This window comes from Hippocampus zosterae, unplaced genomic scaffold, assembly GCF_025434085.1.
Source record: "Hippocampus zosterae strain Florida unplaced genomic scaffold, ASM2543408v3 HiC_scaffold_22, whole genome shotgun sequence".
NCBI classification, from domain to species: Eukaryota; Metazoa; Chordata; class Actinopteri; order Syngnathiformes; family Syngnathidae; genus Hippocampus; species Hippocampus zosterae.
The window spans coordinates 4,139,892-4,162,484 of record NW_026262818.1 but is presented as its reverse complement, the minus strand read 5'-3'; the positions used below and the strand labels follow the sequence as shown (position 1 = coordinate 4,162,484).

Here is a 22,593-nt window from a genome sequence, read left to right as displayed (position 1 = left end):
TAGAGATTTGAAAACAAAGAGGAGGATCTTGAAAATAACTCTAAAATGAATGGGGAGCCAATGAAGAGATGCCAGAGTATAGGCTGAGTACTAGTTTACCTTAGATGTGCACTTTTTTAATGTTATATTGCTCTGTTTTGATTTCATTAAAAAAGCTGTTAAAGCAGCTGTTGTGTGACAAAATATTTTTTTTCACTGTTGTTGATGGACAGTAATATTGTGTGAGCGATTATGTGTGAACAACTGCTCCAAGTGAAAAATGTTCATGTAAAATTGAAAATTGAAATAATTTCAGTAAATATTTGCATTTGGCACATAGAAAACTGATTCATGATTCCAAGTTGATGAGAGCATTAAAATGGGGAAAAATAGGACAAAAAATTTAAAAGGAAATTCAGAAACGATAAAAAATATGTGAGTAATCACGATTAATTTTTTAGTTCATTTGAGTTAATTATGACAATTGCATTTTTAATTAGATTAAATATTTTAATTGTTTGACAGCTCTAATTTTTATGCTTTGGGAAACATTTTTGTCTGAATTTTGGCGGGCTGGTATGAGTGGTCTGCATGTTATGAGTCATGCAACTTTGAAGCGGAAAATGGGAAGAAATGGTTCGGTTGCTCCGCCTGGTGAAGCGTCAGTGTCCACAGACGCAGATATATGTCTTTCTAATTTGTGATGTGTTGGATGCACTGCGGGCGGCCTGGGGGTCGACTGGTTAGCGCATCTGCCTCACAGTGCAGAGGTCATGTGTTCGATTCCGGCTCCAGCCTTCCTGTGTGGAGTTTGCATGTTTTCCCTGTGCCTGCATGGGTTTTCTCCGGGTGCTCCGGTTTCCTCCCACACTCCAAAAACATGCATGGCAGCCTGATTGAACACTCTAAATTGTCCAAAGGTGGGAATGTGAGTGCGGATGGTTGTTCGTCTCTGTATGCCCTGCGATTGGCTGGCAATCAGTTCAAGGTTCGCCTACTGCCCGAGGACAGCTGGGATAATAGACTCCAGCCTACCCCCCAGCCCTTGTGAGGATCAGCGGATCAGAAAATAGATGGATGGATGGATAAATATTAATATAGGTGTGGTATTTGTAGAATGAGAAAACAAGTCAAGTGTGATTAGTCTGCTTTTAGATCAGGGAATGTCAAACTCATTTTTCTCGCGGGGAACATTGTAGTTCACGTATGTCTGAAATTCAATAAAGAAGTCAGGGATAGCAGTTCATTAAACTATTATGTAAGTTACTATAAGGAGGTGTTTGGTAACAAGAACATGCTGAAGGTATATTTTATGTATTTGATCTAAGAATTAGAAATGTTGGTCCAGGTGTGAGCAAGAATCATGGAAGTTGATTTGCTTTCATGAGCCACATAATAATCGGTCGCGCCGGACCTTCATCTTGACATGTGTGTTTTGGATTGATTGATGCACTAGCTTACAGCTCTTAGTTAACCGCCAATGAAAATTGAAAATCATGACATGTACGGCTAGAGAAAATAAAAACTCAAAAAAATTGGTTGACACAAAAATGTCTCCCTCAAAACTAAAATGAATACTTTTAATGGAATTCAAATTTATCTGTATAACATTTTAAAAAACACTGCTACATCCAGAATGCTGTACATAACGCAAAACGCGGGTATATGACAACAAAGACCGTTAAAACAATAAATTAATAACTTAAGCGGTGAACACAATACATCACATCAACCTATTCCTAAATGGGCTGGACGGGTAAAATCATGGAATATATAATTTCTGTCAATACACAGACTTTCACTATGTACAGGTTCGACTGGAAATATATTGTTAAAAAGGAGCTAAAATTCTTTTTGGTCCCCTAATACAGTCAAACCTCGGTTTTCGAACGTCTCTGTTTTCGACCAAATCTGTTTTCGACCAAAAATTTCAAGTTTTTTTATGCCTCGGATTATGACCGAAATTCGGTTCTCGACCAAACTGAGTGCACTTGAATGCGCCACTTGACTCCTCTCGCCTTCCTTACACGAGGATGTGACGCTTCCACGGGTAGACGAGGAAGTTACCCATCCTCGTGTAGTGTTCCATTGTGAGCAGACGTGTTCAATATTTTTTTTTTAAAAACAGAGCGTGGTTTCGGTTTTCGAACAGCCTTCTGGAACGGATTACAGTGATCCCTCGCTATTTCGCGGTTCATTTATCGCAACTTCAGTGCATCGTGGATTTTTTTCAAACATATTCATTAAAAAAAAAATTAAGTCCGCAAAAGGTCCGCGAGACGCAGCGAAAGTCAGCAAAGCAACAGCAAGCCACATAGAGCAACAAAGACTACATGTATATGTTTACTGTATTTTGTTATTCATAAACGATTCAGGTTGTCCCCCGCCTACTGCCCGGAGACAGCTGGGTTAGGCTCCAGCACCCCCCGTGACCCTAGTGAGGATCAAGCGGTTAGGAAGATGAATGAATGAATGAATAAACTAACCCTCTTTGTCTGTGTCCGTGCCCTCTCTTCTTCTGTTCGACTCGAGAGGCGTTCATGACCGCCTCCGAAAAACGAAAATTAACGATTCCTTCAATGAAACTATGAAAAATGAAAATAATGCATCAAAACAGAAAATCAAGCGAGGAAATCACAAAATAAAGTCTATAGCCCACACCTACAGAATTTATTTTGTGATTTCCTCGTTTGTGAATACAGTACACAGCGAAGTAATAAATAACAAACACTTCTGAGACGGTCCAGTCTCCGCCAGAATATCGTTCTGTTGGAGCTATGCTCAAGGAAATGCCAAAATAAATTCTGTAGGGGGGCTTCAGAATTTATTTTGTGATTTCCTCGTTTGATTTTCTGTTTTGATGCATTATTTTCAATTTTCGTAGTTTCATTGAAATAATCCTTAACTCATTTACACTCTTTGACGTATAAATACGTCAATTAGTGCATAGCTGCTCCCTCCCCATGACGTGAAGATACGTCCATCACGTTTTTTCATGGAGGAGGGTGCAAGAGAGTCTGATGCAACTTCTCACCAAAGGATTAGGCTTGACGGCAATGTTAAACAGCAAAAAATGGCCATCAGGTGGCAATGGTGCAAAAATCCACCAGGATCACGCCGCAGAAGGAGTAGAAAGGGCGTATCGTGGAGTAGGGGCGTATGTGGATAGTGGATTGGAACATTAGCAACTAGCAACGATGGAGAAAAGGAAACAACTAACACTTGAGGATTGTTTTTGTTCGGTACAAAAGCGTCCTCGAAACAAAACAACAAAAGAGATGGTGTTTGTGTGCAAGAGAAGATGACGCTTCGGTCATGGCTGCGCAAACATGGCGTGCTAGACGCGGCTCACGCACATAGCTCACGCCGAGTTTCGAGTTCATCTGATGAAGATGAACATGCTTCACGTCGGGGACCATCGCTTGGCAGAGCATTTTGTGCCTCCCGTGGCGCACATCGCCCACAAATCGTCTCCCCGGCGACTTCCAGCGACGACGGCAAAGAGGCTGCATTGCTTCGCAAGGCCGACGCCGGGCACACGTCAGCGATTCGCTGGAATTGTCTCGTAGTGACGACGGCGAAGACGTTGAATTGGAGAGCGATTTGGATCCCGATCTGTCGGACGAATATGTGCCTTCGGACATAACGGAAAGCAGCTGAGAGTTATCGCCAGAGCCGCTGGAACGAGGAGGTAACTGCTGACTAGCTTGCAAGATGTGCGAGAATGTATGTGTGTGTGTGTGTGTGAGAGATGTTGAAATGTAAGTGGAAAGCAACAATAAAAAAAAATTGAAAAATAAAAGTTTGGTAATTGTACTCCTATAAATTACAGATTGTCCAACCAGAAGCCAAAAGATGATGACTCCTTACTTTGGTGGTGGAAAGAAAGATAAATAAAAGTATTATACCTCACTCTGCAGCAATACATATTTGCAACTTTTTATGTTTCTATAATTTATAGGTCGTGCACCTGGACGTGGTGGGGATGAATCGATGTGGCGACAAACTAAATGGAAGCCAAAAACCATCCTCTTCACAGCTGCACTTTCATTCATTCATTCAATTTGCACGTTTGTTCATAGTTCAATACTTTTTTTATGTGCAAATAAATTATTTTTCTATAAAAAACATTTTTTGTAATGTTGTTTTGCCAGAGGAACACTTTATTGAGGTATTTGAGCTGTCACAAAAGCAAAAAAATAGTGTAAAACTTGAAATGATGCTTGAAATGCATGCTTTTACAAAAAGCTCATTTTCTCTGGATTTCTATAGAAAATCGGCCTTTTCCATCAAACTTAGCAGTTTTCTAATGCTGATTGCCAACGAACGGAGACAGATAGAAACAAACTTTTTTCTGCTGAAAGAAGAGAGTCTCACCCTTCTTTTGACAGGTTGCATGTTTATATAGCCATAAAACAGAAAATTCTGTGGGCCTCGTAAATCAGTCAAAATTCAATAAAATGTGAGGGATTGAGGGGGTTGCTCTAGTGAAAACGTGTGGTATTCAATGAGTTAATTTACGTTTTTCGGAGGCGGTCATGAACGCCTCTCGACTCGAACGGAAGGACGTACCTCCATCTCCATTGTATATTGCGTTTTATAATCCAGTGCGTCCAATATATGAAAAAAATTGCAAGATAGGCCATTCATTGAAGGTGCGCCTATAATCCAATGTACCTTTTAGTGCGGAAAATACGGTAGTTGGATGGATTAATTTGTTGTTTAAATTGACCCATTGACTTGACTGCATACTGGACTCATGTCTCCTTTTTTTTGTCACAGCCACCTGTGAAATGTGTGGAATGATTGGAGTCCGAGATGCTTTCTATTCCAAAACAAAGCGTTTCTGCAGCGTTTCTTGTTCCAGGAGCTATTCTTCCAATTCAAAAAAAGCAAGCATATTGGCTAGACTCCAGGTAAGGTGTTTTTTGCTCCTGTGCCGTTTCCTAAAATCGTATGAATGTACAGTAAACCAAACAAATCGTCCTGTCTGCTTGGATTTTACTAGGGCAAGCCTCCAACAAAAAAGGCAAAAGTCTTACAGAAACAACCTCTTGTAGCAAAGTTGGCAGCTTACGCTCAGTACCAAGCAAGTCAACAGAACCAGGCCAAATCAAAAGCTGGTATGTATGGTTGTTACAAGTAGGGCTGCCAAGATTAAAATGACTATTCACGACCGTCGACAGCTATTTTAACAGTCAACGTCAGCGTTATTCTTTTTGCAGTTTCTTTCCGCCCAAAACTGCCTCGTCTTCTTCTGTTCCTCCTAACCCTCTGCTTGTCTGATAGGCACAGGCACAGTAGTGGTAATCTGGGTCATTTGTTATATAAAAAGAAGCACTGTGGGTAATCCAGTGTCATGGCTAACTGGTGTCAACAATGGTGTCTGAAATTTAAGTGGGTGCATTTCGTCAAAGGTATGTAATGTGATACAAACCTTTACTACCCCTTTCCCACTGCCGCGCACGGGTAAACACGCTTTTTTGGGCAGTGGGAAAGGAGTGTCGATCCGTGCCGATCCGTGTCCACCAGCACGCCATCGGAGGTGGGTTGTGATCGCCTTGGATTACCTCTGCTTCCAGTGTGAAAGCCTAACACGGGACTTCCCAGTAATTACCTGATGACATAGGGCGGTACGTGATGAGTCATAACATCGTGCGCCATCAGCCTCGTATATAGCAGTCCCCTGCAACAAAGCTAGGAGATTGCCCCTGAAGCTGTTGTCTCATTAGTAGCAAAGAGTTGATCCTCCGCTGCTCTTCGACCATTTTGAGGACGGTAAAAAGCATGATAAAAGAAGGAACACTCTCTTCCATGTTGCTTTGTTTATCACCAAGAAATCTGTCGCACTATCATCTACGCAATCACAGCGTGGTGACGTAACCAGACGCAGAGTGGTGGGGCTGGGGGGAGGCGCAGAATCGCCTTTCTGTTGGTCAATGGGAAAGGGACAATTTGCCAATTGGTTGCGTGTCGCCACGGATCACTACTACCTGCTAATTTCAGTGGGAAAGGGGTATAACTTTCATGGCAAAAGAAAGTCTTTGATGCCTGACTATCTCAGCACACACAGGTGATTGTGTGTTTTTGACGGAGGCACTCTGAACAACCAAAACACAGTTATTGTAAGACCGCAGCGATGTCGAAACATGAACAACACACATTCCGACACCCACGAACAGAGCAATGTTTTCAAGAACTCAAACCGGAGCACATAAAATGACAGAACTTTGCCACAAAGCAATAAAACGCACAAAACCCACTTCATTATAAAATACTGCATTACAGTGCTAATAAAATATGTTCTTCCCAATCTTTAAGCATTTTTTCCCCGTTTCATTTGCTCATCTCATTTTTATTTTGTAGACCAATGAATACTTTTAAATTAAACATACTAGTGAAAAACAAAGCAAAACATCTTGAATAAATTTGAATTAAAAACATAAAATCTTTGCTACAGTGCCTTTTCCTAATTTTACTCATCTGATTTCACAATCGTTAACATTTTTAAAAAATGCTTGATGCCTGAAAAAAGGGAAATCATGCATTCTATCATGATTTCTATCATGAAATGAAACTACCTATCATTTATAGGTAGTTTCATAGTCATCATTGAAAGTGTTTTTTGTTTTGTTTTTTGTTTTTTTAGACTCAAGCCATACATTTTAGCAATGACTGTATTGAAACTTGAAACATCAGGAACAAAATCCTGAACATGTATCCTATTCAGACCCACAAAAGCATTATACCGGTACTTTCTTTTCATCAGTCATCTAAGCTTTATTGATACACCTGAGTTGACGCATGGTTGTGATGTTCGCGCGGCTGTGCATCAGGTCTGGGAAATAAATTATTAAATATTTCCACGCATGTACGTGATTGGGTAACACCACCAAAAAGAATTCGAGCTGTAAAGCCTGGCGTGCACTTGGCGCCATTGGCCCTCATTGCCCACATGTACTCTGTATGAGCCAGTATGTTTCATCGGCGCCTACGATTGAACATGTTTGATAATTTCGGTGCTTCAGTGCCATCCGCTCTTAGTGTGTGGGGCACATGAGCCAACCACACACTGATATTATTCACCGCACATATGCTCTTCATACATCTCATACGGCGGCACCCAGTGATTACATTTTGGAGGCTCTCTGGGGGACAAATTTGTTAATTTCTGGCAAGATTATGCCTGCCTTGATGATGTCAGGTCCCCAGAATGTAAGGCTTTCACCATATTTCGTGAGAAACAGCCCTCAGTCTTCTTTTTCGGTGCACAGTGGTACCTCTACTTCCGAAATTTTCAAGGTACGAAACGCCTCAACAGGAAAATATTGCCTCTTGAAAGATATTTCAAGATATGAAAGGTAAACATACAGTGTGGGCTGCTACTCACAGCTCTGAGTTTCCTGAACGTAACATACTTCTAACTTCTCTGCCATTGGCTACTACCAAGCACCATCCTGACTATCTCTGTGTGTAGATAGATAGATATGTGTCTATGCAGCGTCCACGTCATTTGCCCTTCGTACTTAGTTTTAAGTAATTGTGAATCACCCAGAAAAGGCGTCCCCAAGTCGGACGATCGCTCACTCTGTTGATGTTTGTAAATTTCCCCAGTGTGGGACAAATAAAGGATATCTTATTTGCCTTGGACATTTTCGAAGGATTGTTAAAAGCCGACAAAAGCAAACGTCCTTGTATCAGTTCTTTACCAAACGCCAGGCAAAAACCACTTCAAAGAGAGAACATGAACTCAAGAGGGCAAAAAACAATGAGGACGCAGTTAAAAGTTAAATGACCATCATTTTTATTATTTACTATATTCTGTGTTTTACATCACACACAATTCTCATTTATTGTGCAATAATCTAATTGTAACGTGTATTTGTTACATATTTTGATGCATTTTTATGCTTTACGGGGCTTGGAACAAATTTGGGCATTTACATGGAAAATGCGTCTCTACTTGCAACATTTTCTAGTTAAGAAATTCCTTCCAGAACGAATTAATTTCGTAACTGGAGGTACCACTGTATTAGCAAAACATACATCAAATATCACTTCAGCTTCGACATTACTTGATCCTGACTCAAAGTCGCCATCTTGAATGGACACATGATCTCAAACGCGTGATCCATGCAACTTTAAGCATTTATGCCAAAGGCGCCTATTGTGTGGTGAACAGCACCATAGGTGCACTGGGTTTAAGCTAATGATGGTCTTAGAGCAGCTGCTTGCTGGTGTGATATACTGATATTTCCATACGATCTGATTATTCGGAATATCACGACTACTATCGGTCACTAGTCAACCAGCAATACAGTTTGTGGCAGACCTACTTAAATAGATCTATGTTGTTCTTTTGAATCCTCTTCTGTTCGGCCAGTGGTTCCATCTGAAAGCTTTGACTGGGGACCGTATATCTGTGTCAATAACACATCTGGAGCTCCAGTCAGCTGTTTCAAGCATGTAAGTATGAGCAACACCCAGAAGATTGAAACCAGTGTTATTCATTCTTCAAAAACAATGTTTCAGGCTCCCATGGGGACATGCTGGGGCGGTATTGAGGAAGGTGTGAGAATTGAAGTGCTCAACTCTGACACCAATCACTCCACTAAGGTTTACTGGATAGCAGAAATTGTTAAGCTAGCAGGTAAGACAACTCCCGCTGGAATGCATTTATGTTGTATTGTGTGTATGTGTTTTTGGGGAAGGACACCTACATTTAGTGTTCACACCAGGCCCCTAAAGCCCCCCCCACTTTTAAAATAATTTCAATTTCAATTTCAATTTGCTCAATGTTCTTAAGTAATTTTCTCTCACTTTTTTTGTTGTTGTCTGTGCTGGGAACGAAATTTGTCCTGGCTGTTGTCATTGACAGCGGCCACATGCCCCCCCCCCCCCCCCCCAAAAAAAAAGTTAAATAGTTGACGGATGTTGGGGATTGTGGTCATTGCTCGCAGTGTAGTCAGCGACAGAGTGCCGTGCCTCCGGTGGTACAACAATGTATGAGTAGAGTTGCTAAGCAACGGAAGGGAATCTCGTGCTGTACATTTTATTCATAAACAAGGTTGCGGTGGCAGTTAGCTGACAACGGTTCGTTGTAACGAAGTCCTTTAAATTATTTTGTGGCAAAAATCTGATCATGGCAGTTGGGTGGTTTAGCGCGTCGACCTCACAGTACAAAGGTACCGGGTTCGGATCCAGCTCCGGCCTTACTGTTTGGAGTTTGCATGTTCTCCTCATGCCTGTGTGGGTTTTCTCCAGTTTCCTCCCACTTTCCAAAAACATGTGTGGCAGGCTGATTGAACACTCTAAATTGGCCCTAGGTGTGAGTGCGAGCGCGGATGGTTGTTTGTCTCTGTGTGCCCTGCCATTGGCTGGCGACCCCCGCTTACTCCCCGAAGACGGCTGGGATAGGCTCCAGCACCCCCCGCGACCCTTGTGAGGATAGAGTGGATCAGAAAATGGATGGACGGTGTTATTTAACACGTCTGTTCACCATGGAACGCGAAACGAGGAAGCGTCACTTCCTCGTGTAAGGAAGGCGAGAGGAGTCAAGTGACGCATTAAAGTGCGCTCAGTTTGTTCGAGAACCGAAATTCGGTCGTCATCGAGGCATAAAAAACTCGGAAATGTTTTGTCGAAAACCGATTTGGTTGAGAACAGAGACGCTCGAAAACCGACGTTTGACTGTTGTTATAAATTGACCAAGCGTGATGTGTGTGCCAAGTTTCACATGTACAGTATGCGAGACCATCAAAATCAGCATAATTTTTCTTGGCAAAAGCCACGTCACCATGGCAACAGCTTTTGGCAAAATAAAAAGCTTTGCTTTTCCTGCCCCTCCGTGAGTCGTCACCATATCGTGTTGGAGGGGTTTGTGTGTCCCAATGATCCAGGAGCTAAGTGATAGTGGTCACCCATGGCAAACAGGTTCTAGGTGAGGGGCCAGACAAAGCACGGCTCAAACACCACTTATGATGAGTAAAATATATGGACCAAGGTTTCCCTTGCCCGGACGCGGGTCACCTGGGCCCCCCTCTGGAGCCAGGCCTGGAGGTGGGGCTCGTTGGCAAGCGCCTGGTGGCCGGGCCTACACCCATGGGGCCCGGCCGGGCATAGCCCGAAGAGGCAACGTGGGTCCCCCTTCCCATGGGCTCACCACCCATGAGAGGGGCCAAAGGGGTCGGGTGCAATGTGAGCTGGGCGGCAGCCAAAAGCGGGGACCCTGGCGGTCCGATCCTCGGCTGCAGAAGCTAGCTCTTGGGACATGGAATGTCACCTCTCTGGCAGGGAAGGAGCCGGAGCTGGTGTGTGAGGCAGAGAATTTCCGACTGGATATAGTCGGACTTGCCTCCACACACAGCCTGGGTTCTGGTACCAGTTCTCTCGAGAGGGGTTGGACTCTCTTCCACTCTGGAGTTGCTCACGGTGAGAGGCGCAGAGGCGGTGTGGGCATACTCATTGCCCCCCGGCTCAGTGCCTGTACATTGGGGTTCACACCGGTAGACGAGAGGGTTGCCTCCCTCCGCCTTCGGGTGGGTGGACGGGTCCTGACTGTTGTTTGTGCATATGCACCAAACAGCAGTTCAGCATACCCACCCTTTTTGGAGTCCTTGGAGGGTGTGCTGGAGAGTACTCCTGCTGGGGACTCCCTTGTTCTGCTGGGGAACTTCAATGCTCACGTGGGCAATGGCAGTGAGACCTGGAGGGGTGTGATTGGGAGGAACGCCCCCCCTGATCAGAACTCGAGTGGTGTTTTGTTATTGGACTTCTGTGCTCGCCACGGATTGTTCATAACGAACACCTTGTTCAAGCATAAGGGTGTCCATATGTGCACTTGGCACCAAGACACCCTAGGCCGCAGTTCGATGATCGACTTTGTAGTTGTATCATCGGATTTGTGGCCGCATGTTCTGGACACTCGGGTGAAGAGAGGGGCGGAGCTGTCAACTGATCACCACCTGGTGGTGAGTAGGCTCCGGTGGTGGGGGAAGATGCCGGTACGTCCTGGCAGACCCAAACGTATTGTGAGGGTTTGTTGGGAGCGTCTGGCGGAATCCCCTGTCAGAAGGAGTTTCAACACCCACCTCCGACAGAGCTTTTCCCATGTTCCGGGGCAGGCGGGGGACATTGAGCCCAAGTGGACCATGTTCCGTGCCTCTATTGTTGAGGCGGCCAATCTGAGTTGTGGCCGTAAGGTGGTTGGTGCCTGTCGTGGCGACAACCCCCGTACTCGCTGTGGACACTAGAAGTAAGGGATGCCGTCAAGCTGAAGAAGGAGTCCTTTCGAGCCTTTATGGCCTGTAGGACCCCAGAGGCAGCTGACGGGTATCGACTGGCCAAGCGGAACGCAGCTTCGGTGGTCGCCGAGGCAAAAACCAGAGCGTGGGAAGAGTTTGGTGAGACCATGGAAGCCGACTTCCGGACGGGTTTGAGGAAATTCTGGTCCACCATCCGACATCTCAGGAGGGGGAAGCAGTGCACCACTAACACTATGTACAGTGGGGATGGGGCGCTGCTGACTTCGACTCGGGACGTTGTGAACCGGTGGGCAGAGTACTTCGAAGACATCATCAACTCCACCAACACCTCTTCCTTGGAGGAAGTAGAGCCTGGGGGACTCTGAGGTGGGCTCTCCTATCTCTGTGGCTGAAGTCACCGATGTGGTTAAAAAGCTCCTCGGTGGCAAGGCCCCAGGGGTGGATGAGATCCGCCCGGAGTTCCTCAAGGCTCTGGATGTTGTGGGGCTGTCCTGGTTGACACGCCTCTGCAACATCGCGTGGTCAATAGGGGGAGTGCCTCTGGATTGGCAGACCGGGGTGGTATTCCCTCTTTTTAAAAAGGGGGACCGGAGGGTGTGTTCCAACTACAGAGGGATCACACTCCTCAGCCTCCCTGGTAAGGTCTATTCAGGGGTGGTGGAGAGGAGGGTCCGTCAAGAAGTCTAGCCTGGGATTGAGGAGGAGCAGTGTGGTTTTCGTCCCGGCCGTGGAACAGTGGACCAGCTCTACACCCTTAGCAGGGTCCTCGAGGGTATGTGGGAATTCGCCCAACCAGTCTCCATGTGTTTTGTGGACTTGGAGAAGGCGTTTGACCGTGTCCCTCGGAGTTCTGTGAGGGCTGCTTCGAGGGTATGGGGTACCGAACCCCCTGATACGGGCTGTTCGGTCACTATACCACCGATGTCAGAGTTTGGTTCGCATTGCCGGCAGTAAGTCGGAATTGTTTCCAGTGGGGGTAGGACTCCGCCAAGGCTGCCCTTTGTCGCCGATTCTGTTCATAACCTTTATGGACAGAATTTCTAGGCGCAGCCCAAGCGTTGGGGTCTTGTTCACGAGTGGGGGCAGGAGGGAGCGGGAGATCGACAGGCGGATCGGTGCAGCGTCTGGAGCTGAGCTAAAGGGCGAAGCTCTCAATTTACCGGTCGATCTACGTTCCAACCCTCATCTATGGTCAAGAGCTATGGGTCGTGACCGAAAGAACGAGATCCCGGTTACAAGCGGCCAAAATGAGTTTTCTCCGCAGGGTGTCCGGGCTCTCCTTTAGAGATAGGGTGAGAATCTCGGTCATCCGGGAGGGGCTCAGAGTTGAGCCGCTTCTCCTCCACATCGAGAGGAGCCAGATGAGGTGGCTTGGGCATCTGATTCGGATGCCTCCTGAACGCCTCGCCGGAAAGGTGTTCCGGTCATGTCCCACCGGGAGGAGACCCCGAGGAAGACCCAGGACACGCTGGAGAGATTATGTCACCCAGCTGGCCTGGGAACGACTCGGGATCCCCCGGGGAGAGCTGGAAGAAGTAGCTAGGGAGAGGGAAGTCTGGGCTTCCCTGCTAAAGCTGTTGCCCCCGCGACCCGATAAGCGGTAGATGATGGATGGATGCTTTTCCTGGTTGTCCTCTGCCGAAAAGTCAAATATTTTGACTATGCGTCTATGCAGCGTCCTCATCATTTGCTCCTCAGGTCATGAGGCGTCCCGATAGTTTTACGTAAATGTGAATCACCCAGAAAAAGTGTTCACCAGTTGGGCGATCGCTGACTTTGCTGAATGTTTGTCTTGGACATTTTCGAAAGATTGTTAAAAGCCAAGAAAAGCAACGTCCTTGGATCTGTTCTTTACAAGATGCCAGGCAAGAACCACTTCTGAGAGAAAACATGAAATAAATAGGGCAAAAAAAAACGATGAAAATGTCCATTTTATTCTTTATTCTTTGTTTTTTTTTATTATGCACAACTCTCATTTATTGTGCAATAATCTAATTTTAACATGTATTTGTTACATAAAAAATGTATGTCTGAATCTTTGGGCTCTTGGAACGAATTAGGGCATTTACATAGAAAACGCATCTCTACTTAGAAAATGTTCTTGTTAAATTTCTTACAGGAAATATTCATTTCGTCAGTAGAGGTACCACTGTATTGAAAAAACATAATCGATATTGCGATAATGGCCTACACAATATGCATATCACAAAGACATGTAATTTTCTCCTCGAATTATTTTCTTTGATCTGAATTTGACCAATCGGATGTAAACTTTCCTCGTCTCCTAATAATTGTACATTATCGAGGGAATTAAAATCAATTAACTAAGAACACATTGAGCTTGCTTATTTTGCCCCATGAAAAAAATGACTTTTTTCCGTAGATAATTAAAATTAATTTCTTTTTAAACATGTTAAATAACGTAGTAATATCAATATCGCTCTAGTTAACATCCAAATCACACCTCACATGTTTTTCCAATATATTGAGGCCATAGTTCACATACACTTTCCTTCCACTGTACATTGGTTCCATATCAATCAGTGCTGATTTTATGGGTGATGATTAATCAGCCTGTGGATCAAAGTAAAGCTCTAATAGATATCTGCTTATTTTCCATAGGCTTCAAGGCTCTCCTGCGTTATGAAGGTTTTGACGTTGACAGCAGTAAGGACTTCTGGTGTAATCTTTGTATCCCTGAAGTTCATCCTGTGGGCTGGTGTGCTTCGAGCGGTAAACCTCTTGTACCGCCAAAAAGTGAGACTGATCCCATTAAGCTGTATTTGTCTTCATGAGATGTCTTTCTTTTTGCCCGCCTTGTACAAAGTAGTTACAGCATGAGCATCAATACAATATCTTTTGCAGGCATACAGCATAAGCATTCGAACTGGAAAGCATTTCTTGTGAAGCGTCTCACTGGAGCTAAAACACTGCCACCCGACTTTAATGTCAAGGTGAGATGGAAATGGAAATTAACCAGCAACTGGTGTCTGCATAGATGTATGTGAATATATAATACAGTCAAACTTCGGTTTTCGAACGTCTCGGTTCTGGACCAATTAGTTTTTTGACCAAAAATGTCGATTTTTTTTTTTTATGCCCCGGATGACGAACAAATTTCGGTTCTTGAACAAACTGAGCGCACTTGAATGTAGCATTTAACTCCTCTTGCCTTCCTTACACGAGGAAGTGACGCTTCCTCGGGTAGACGAGGAAGTGACGCTTCCTTGTGTTGCTTTCCATTGTGAGCAGACGTGTTCAGTAAACATTTTTATTTTAAAAAGAGCGTGGTTTCAGTTTTTGAACAATTTCAGTTTTCGAACGGCCTTCTGGAACGGATTATAGATGAAAACCAAGGTTTGACTGTATACTGTACAATGCTTTGACAATATATTTTTCTAGATATTTTTTTATATTTTTAATGTATTTATTCCTGTGTGTGTTTTCCATCTATATTTTTGGGGCATATACTGTACAAACGCACATCTATTTTTTGGGCATATACTGTGCAAAAGCAATCAAGTAGAATTCTGCATAAATAACCACGAGTGGGACATACGGTACCATCAAAAAGTATTTGCTCCACTGTGAAATTCATTTTTTGCAGTTTGCCCACTTTAATGCTTATCATTCAAAAAATAAGATCAGACAACGACAACATCAGTAAATCTAAAATGCAGTTTTTAAATGATTTGATCTATTCAGGAAAAAAAATATTCTAAACTACCTGACCCGGTTTGAAAAAAAACCCTTCCTTTTTAAAGGGGGAAGTCGGCTCACGGCTCAGGCAACGACCGATCACACCTCACCTGTTTTCTGTTTGCCTCATTCATATCCTATCAACGCAATATTAATCAGAATCATGTGTTTAGACTACAAGGACGCATAGAACATATTATTGGAAAGAACATTTTTGTGTTCACTTGCTGATATACACACAGATCGTGGTAAGTGATATTTTAAATCAATATTTTTTTGGGGGTGTCGTTCTTTGAAAATATGCTTCCACATGAAAATGGCTAGTGGCACTAAAACGTTTGGGGACCAGCGCCTTTATTTACAAAAGGTGTGTACTTGTGCTTGTGTGTGTGAATATTTTCTTCTTCCTTGGGAGGGCGCAACAACGCGCTCTCTCTCACACACACACACACACACACACACACACACACACACACACACACACACACACACACACACACACACACACACACACACACACACACACACACACACACACACAAATAAATAAATAAAAGAAGTGGTGTCCAAACTTTTTAGTGCCACTACAGGTGGTGGTATATTTCCCAAGAACAGTACCATGAAATGTGTCACCTGTCTCATTTGGGCCTCATTTGTATACTTTCTCATTTTCATCTTAGGTACATGAAAATACACAGTTCCCTTTTAAGAAGCTGATGCGGGTAGAGGTGGTGGATAAAAATTATCTTTGCCGGACACGAGTGGCCTTGGTGGAGCAAGTCATTGGAGGACGGCTCAGGCTGGTCTATGAAGAGAGCCAGGATGGATCCGATGACTTCTGGTGTCACATGTACAGTCCTCTAATTCATAATATTGGATGGTCGCGCAGCATTGGACATCGGTTTAAAAGATCTGGTGGGTTGATGACACCGCTGTCTTGGATGTTTTCAAAAGATTGAATCAGAATGAGAGAGCACGACGACTTGTTTATGGTAGAGTCAAGAAGACAGATGAGTGTGAAATAACTAAAATTAGAAACTGCCAGGGAAAATGTTAAACCTAATTCACAGCACACCCCATTTTTATGATCCTCCTCAAAATTACGCTCAAAGTTTGACTCATCAGCCGTTTGACCAGGGGTACTTGAATACAAATTTTAAAGGGCCGCAATTTTTTTTTCCAATTATATAATTTATAATTATAAATCAAACGTATTATTATTATTATTCCACAATCTCACTGTCTTTAACTCAAGCTCCCACCCAAGACAGCGTTGCTCAGTTGATGTCATGCAATGAACCTTTAAAGCCAGCCACGGGACGCTTCGTCGTCCTCGATGGCCATTAGTTAGCTCAATGGAACTCGCCTTCTCTCTAATTAGCGCTCCAGTTAGCGTAAGGTTTTTAGCATGATAACAAGTTCACTTGTTATTCAGGAAACATTCGTTTATTTGACTGTCTGTCGAGCCACAAGAAATCTACTCTGAGTAGCTAATCGGATGCATTCCACTCTATCTTCCACGGAACTAGCTACAGTATCTACACACATAGTGAGGTTCCTCTTGGCTAATCGGAGGCCAGGATGATGCCAGGATGACGCTCGGTAAGCCAATGAGTATGTTGCGTTCTGGAAACTTGGAGCTGTGAGCGAAATGAAAATCCTTCACTATTCCAGTAAAACTCATGCTAATGAGACATGTCACCTACATGTCGCCGTTTTGTTTCCAATCAGAGTAAATAGTGGCGCGGACAGAGTTACTCCATAGTATCGAGCAGGGCTTGCTTGTGTTTGCGCCACTGCATGTTTCTTTATGGCTTCCGGGTTCCGGGTCGTGGAAATTCCGTTGTTATGAATTGTTCGTTAATGTGACATCGTAGTCGAAATTTTAATGTATAGGTTTTTAGTCCGGGTGAAGGGATTTCCTTTTGAAAAAAACTCCGTACATGGGAATATTTACTGTATGAGCGTTTTTTTAACATTGAAAATGAACGCAGTATTATAACATACTGAATAGGAATCAAATCAACATCAATCCAATATTTGGTGCATTTGTAGTCAATTAGAACTTTAACTTGCTCAGGGTCGAATTTTTTTCTGCGTGATAGCCGCATCTTTTTCTCCCGGTCGTTTGCGCTCTCCTGCAATATTGTACTATGCAAGTACTGCCACTGCCGTGATTTGGTGCAAAGCGTCGTTGCATCGTATCGTGTGATTGGTTGGACACCTATCACTCACTAAATTACACGGCAAATTGATACAGAAAAAAATTCATTGGCAGTGCGGTCACTGAGCTGTATAGGTTTTCTTGTGCGCTGAGCGTGTGCGACCAGTGCGCATTTGCGAAGCTTAGAGGGAACATTGGTGCCATTGCATTTCCATTAAACGTAAATCAGAATGAAAGATACCTTTCATTGTATTGTCTCGCGTCGGAAACTTAGCTTGTCTCGAAGCATAAGTCAATTTCCTAGCTGCTGCTCCTCCCTACCGGTATGGAAGAGTACTACATGATTACTCTTCAAGGCGATCGACCGCACAGGCATACAAATTGTGCAATTTCCCACAGCACACCTGACAATATATCACGCTGGTGTGTCGCGGCACAGGGTTTGAAAAACACTGACCTAGATATATGAAAATATGGTGTGTATAGCCAAAAAGTCTCTTTGAGCCATATGCTCAACATAACAGGAAATCCGCCATTTTTAATTTACTTTAAAATTCGGCATCACCATAACTACAAAAGCCACTGTTACTTGTCCCAGATGAACGTATCTATATAGCCTTGAAAATTTCACCAGTGTGGGACGAATAAAGGATATCTTAATCTTAAAACGTGTATGAACAATGTGACCAAGCAGCCTGCCTGTCATTTGTTAATGAACAACCAAAAAAATCTAAGAGGAGTAATGGTTTTAGACCAGACAGCCACGGTTTTCTGCAGGTTGTTACAATCTCAATGCGTGGCTGAATGAAACCAGCTGGTGATTCAGAAGGTGATGATACTTTCAATGAAGGATGAATTGAATGTCATGAGAATGTTGTGGTTTACTCTCAAGTACCCGAGTTTCCTAATGAGACCGTCTCAACTTACCGGTACTTTTTCTGAGGCTATCCACAGTGTTCGAGAATTTCATCAGACTGTCAAAAGATCTGCTCAAGTATTGGTTTTCCTCAACACGCTCCATAGTCTCACCATGAATTGTGATCATGCCTGCTGCAACTAGCTCCGTCTGTTTTTTAGGGACGTACAATATGTAGTGAATGCACACTGTAGATATTGTAGATGAGGGATTATTTCCCATGGATTTGTCTCAGTGGCCAATCAAAATTAAAGTTAAGGTTACAATCTACAGCATATACAATATATAAGAGTAAAGTCAAGTTGTTTTATTTTATTTGTATCGAGCTTAGTAAAAAGTCTCAAAGACCTTCACAGGCCAGACTTGACAGTACCGGTAATTGGAAAAGTCCCATGATTCAAACCCCCAATCGGAACCCCGACCTCCCATAGTCTAATTTCAGAAGTCAAGAATCATGGTTTATTTACCTATTGTTTAAGTTACTCTAATGAGGGGTTTGGAAATGCTTCCAGTATCACTCTTTGTTTGTTTGTTTGTTCTTATTGAACATATAAAATACAATACAACAATAAATTGACAAAATTGAAAGCAAGCAAAAATTGTAAAAAGAAAAGGAAAAAAAAACAGTCATCACAATTCTATGTTCAAAGGAGTAGGAGGAAGTAAGAAACTTATCTGGTCCTACCCCTAATTCTGTAACGACATATTAGTTGATCCTTTTTCAAAACAAAAATAAAAGAAAAATCTACGTATCATCAATGCTTTTATCCTTATGTGTAACTGTACTAGTCTACAGCTCTCGGTTTGTATAAACATACTCACTCTTGCATATTTTTATATCAATTATCATATTCATAATAAATACTACATTTCATTAATACATTTAATAAGTTGATCAATGTAATTCTGATGTATTACTATATGTTACAGATATATCAAATTATCAGCTTAACTCTGATTTGTGTAGTTTTTTTTGGACTAATGTTTTGAATTTGTTTTTGAACTCAACAAGCGATTTACTAATTTTCAGGTCCATTTCAAAATAATTCCACCGATTGACACCTATTACTGATACACTCCTTTGCTTGATGTTTGTTCTTGTTTTGGATTTTTTTGTATAGGTTAGTTCCCCTTAAATCAGTGGTCCCCAAACATTTTCTTGTGAGGGCCACATAACTTTTCGCTTCTCTGATGGGGGGCCGGGGTCAGTTTGTAACAGCAAAGGTGTGACTGCAAGAGTGCCTAGATGTAAAAATGTATTGTTTCCACACAAAATCAAATAACTTTTTTTGATACACTCGCGGTATTAAAGACATCTTTCTTCTCAGGACACATCACCTCCGCGACAGCATTCGTGCATTTCTTGACAAACTCTCCTTACCCGCTGCTTGCTATCAGTTGAGCAAACCGAAAGCCAGCCCGAACAGATGGCTGGTTCAGCTGAGCTTTGCAAACAAATGTATTTTGCTGAGCTAACGTTCCTCTTTTTAGCATTGACAGTTTGTCTGCTCTCATTTGCCCATGCAAAAAATCGTACTTGTTGTCGTGACGGGATTCGTGGTGTCTCCACAGATTGTATTTTTTGAATACCGCCACCGACAGATGAGACAGACAATCTTTTCTTTGCATTGAAAAAAAAACGTTTCTCCATTTTGGGTTAAATTCCCAGTATTCTGAATAATTTTTTTCTCTTAACTCACCTTTTGGATCCGGCCCGCTGGCCGTAGTTTGGTGACCACTGCCTTAAATTATAACAACTTTCTCTAATTTCAAAAAGCTTCTGGATATTTTGGCAAATGAGATTATTATCTACTTTGTACATTAATTGGGCGATTTTAAAGTCAACCAGGTCATAGAATTTCATTGTATTTGATTTGATGAATAGGGGATTCATGGGTTCTGTATATTTAGATCTATTGATTATTCTGATTGCTTTTTTTTGTAGTTTTAAAACTGGGAGTGTGTTTGTTTTGCAAGCGTTTCCCCATATTTCCACACAGTAGGTCATATATGGAAGTAATAATGAGTAGTATAATGTGTACAATGATCTTTTATTTAACACATCCTTAGTTTTGTGGAGGATCCCTATGGTTTTGGATATTTTTCTTTTAACGTTGTCTATGTGTGGCTTCCAAGATATTTTAGTATCTATTACCAGTACAAGAAACCTATTTTCATAAACACGTTCTATTTCAATTGAGTTTACCTGTATTTTAAATTGTTGTTTGATTAGTCTCGTGCCAAAAACAACTACCATAGATTTTTGCAAATTTAGTGATAATTTATTCCTGTTGAACCAGTTTTTTAATTTAATTTATACTCTTACTTCATATTCTTGTTTAATTCATACTCTTCTGTATTACAAATGAGAATTTGAAATTTTGGTTGATATTTTCGCAGGTATCATGAAAGTTGACATCTTTGATTTGCTTTCATGGCCACATAAAATGATGTGGCAGGCCAGAACTGGCCCGAGGGCCTTGAGTTTGACACCCGTGATGTAAGAGCATTTAAGAATTTAGCCGCTGGCATAGATAGATGACCACAATTATTTTTTTTTGTCATAAATAAATAGTTTTTGCCTCAATTAAGTGTAGTGGCAAACTAATGTGCCGCAGTTCAGTGGTTAAGAATCACTGATGTAGATGCTAAAATTTTATTTAGGAGTAGTGTAATGTACATTTTGTTTGGCACATATATTGACTGTAAATACGTGTCAGATTCTCCGACTACTAAATTGAAGTCTCTATCTAGTGTATTTTCTGCACTAAAAGGCGGACCTTAAAGGCTTCCATTTTCTTAAAAGCTCACAGCGCACTTTAAAATCCAATATGCCTTGTGTATATGGCTCCTTGCTCGAGACATGCTGACAACGCAGAGTTCAAACTTAAGGCGATCGATTACGCAGTTGAATACGGAAATAGAGCGGCGGCAAGAGAGTTCAACGTTAACGAGTCAATGTTATAACTTGCTGTTGGTTAAGTGAACTGTGTCGCTGCTTTATTAAAAAAAAGTTTTAGTAACATGTGATCGTACTGTTGGCATTTCCTTGAGCGTAGCTCCACCTAGTGAATGCATTGTAGATTGGGTCTTACAATGCGGCGCACCCAATGTATGAAAACAATTACAAAATACGTCATTCATTGAAGGTGTGCCTCATAATGCAGTGCACCTTTTAGTCTGGAAAATACGGTACATAATTCCTTCATGTCTAAGAGTCAACAAAGACCACTTAAAAAAAAACCTTAGTTTATTTATTTATTTGCCCTGGCGCATTTTCGTTCCACAGATCCCGTTGTACACAATGGAAACCAGTCCTGACCTTTTTCACAATGTGTTAGCACACTCTTTTAGTGGATAGTTGACACAGCAGTCATTGAAATTTTCTACAGGGTCACTGTCCTCAGGGTAATTCTGTTGGCATAGTGTTGACACTGGATGCCCTTCGTGGTGCATCCCACTCATTTTAACAAAGGCAGTAACTTGGATTTCGCATCTAATAAATCTAACCATGAGGATGTCTGTCGTGACTGGGATTTGTTCAGTGTTTATCTTCCCATTATTCGACATTCATTATTGTAGTACTAACTTGATCCAATATACTTTCCAGATATAACAAAGAAAATTGAAGGTCAAGTTGATGCCCCGCCACAGCTCTTCCAAAAGGTAATCTCATAAACATGATCATTTTGCTTCCTCAATCTGTCAGTTGCGGTTTGAATGAAAGAAAAAAAAATAAGTGGAGGATTGAGTGAACAAAATACACATTTGTTCACATTCTGTGTGACATAAAACAGCATATCATTAAAAAATCATCTAATTTGTACTCTGTCAATGACACCTTTGGTACTTGAGTGTCCTTCAGCCAGAGACTGTTACACCCGCGCTGCAAGAAGGAGAGATACCACCGCTCGTTCCTATCGTCTGCTGTCAGGCTGCTGAATAAACATGCGTGAAAACCTGTAACCATTGTAAATAGCACAGCCACCTTATGTATGCATAAGATGTATATGGAACTTATATTTATACTGTGTACAGTTTTCTGAAACATTTATTTTCTGCATGCAACACCCCCCCGCCCCATTTTGCTGCTGTAGACTAAGGGTGTGGAAAAGAATCGATATTAATCGATGCGCACGTGCGCGACGCGACTGCATCGGCTCATTCTCTGGGTATGACGCGATTGATGGGTGAAATCTAGATTCATCACGATGCATTGGTGGGTATCGGTAAAATCCGATTCAAGCGCCGTTTAGTTCATGTTAAACGTCACCTATCTGCCCTTTCCTAGGCGCAATGAATGCACCATCATTATTTTGTGTTGAATACGGACGGTTTGTGTGCAGTACACAACTAATGAAACATTATGGAGTTCGCACAAGCAGCAGCGAGGAAAGTACTGTATTTAATGCTTCCGCAACATTCAGATCGTATGTTTGGAAATACTACGGCTTTGAAAAGAAAGACGGAAAGCTTGATAAAAGCTCCGTAATTTGTAAAGAATGTCGCACTACAAAGCCATACAACGGCAGCACCACAAATATGCAGACCACTTAAAACGATGGCACCAC

At 42.4% G+C, this 22,593-nt stretch overlaps 1 protein-coding gene across 4 annotated transcripts in view; it reads left to right on the top strand.

The window, feature by feature from the left end:
* The window catches only part of LOC127594588 (MBT domain-containing protein 1-like), a 73,106-nt gene that overhangs the window by 12,430 nt on the left and 38,083 nt on the right, over positions 1-22,593 (top strand). For all 4 annotated transcript variants that reach the window (XM_052056445.1, XM_052056446.1, XM_052056444.1 and 1 more), the window contains 8 exons: positions 4,762-4,895; positions 4,988-5,102; positions 8,363-8,445; positions 8,512-8,629; positions 13,866-14,000; positions 14,109-14,197; positions 15,623-15,857; positions 21,633-21,688. In XM_052056445.1, coding sequence (XP_051912405.1) covers positions 4,762-4,895; positions 4,988-5,102; positions 8,363-8,445; positions 8,512-8,629; positions 13,866-14,000; positions 14,109-14,197; positions 15,623-15,857; positions 21,633-21,688 — 965 coding nt within the window. The remainder of the gene's footprint in view (positions 1-4,761; positions 4,896-4,987; positions 5,103-8,362; positions 8,446-8,511; positions 8,630-13,865; positions 14,001-14,108; positions 14,198-15,622; positions 15,858-21,632; positions 21,689-22,593) is intronic.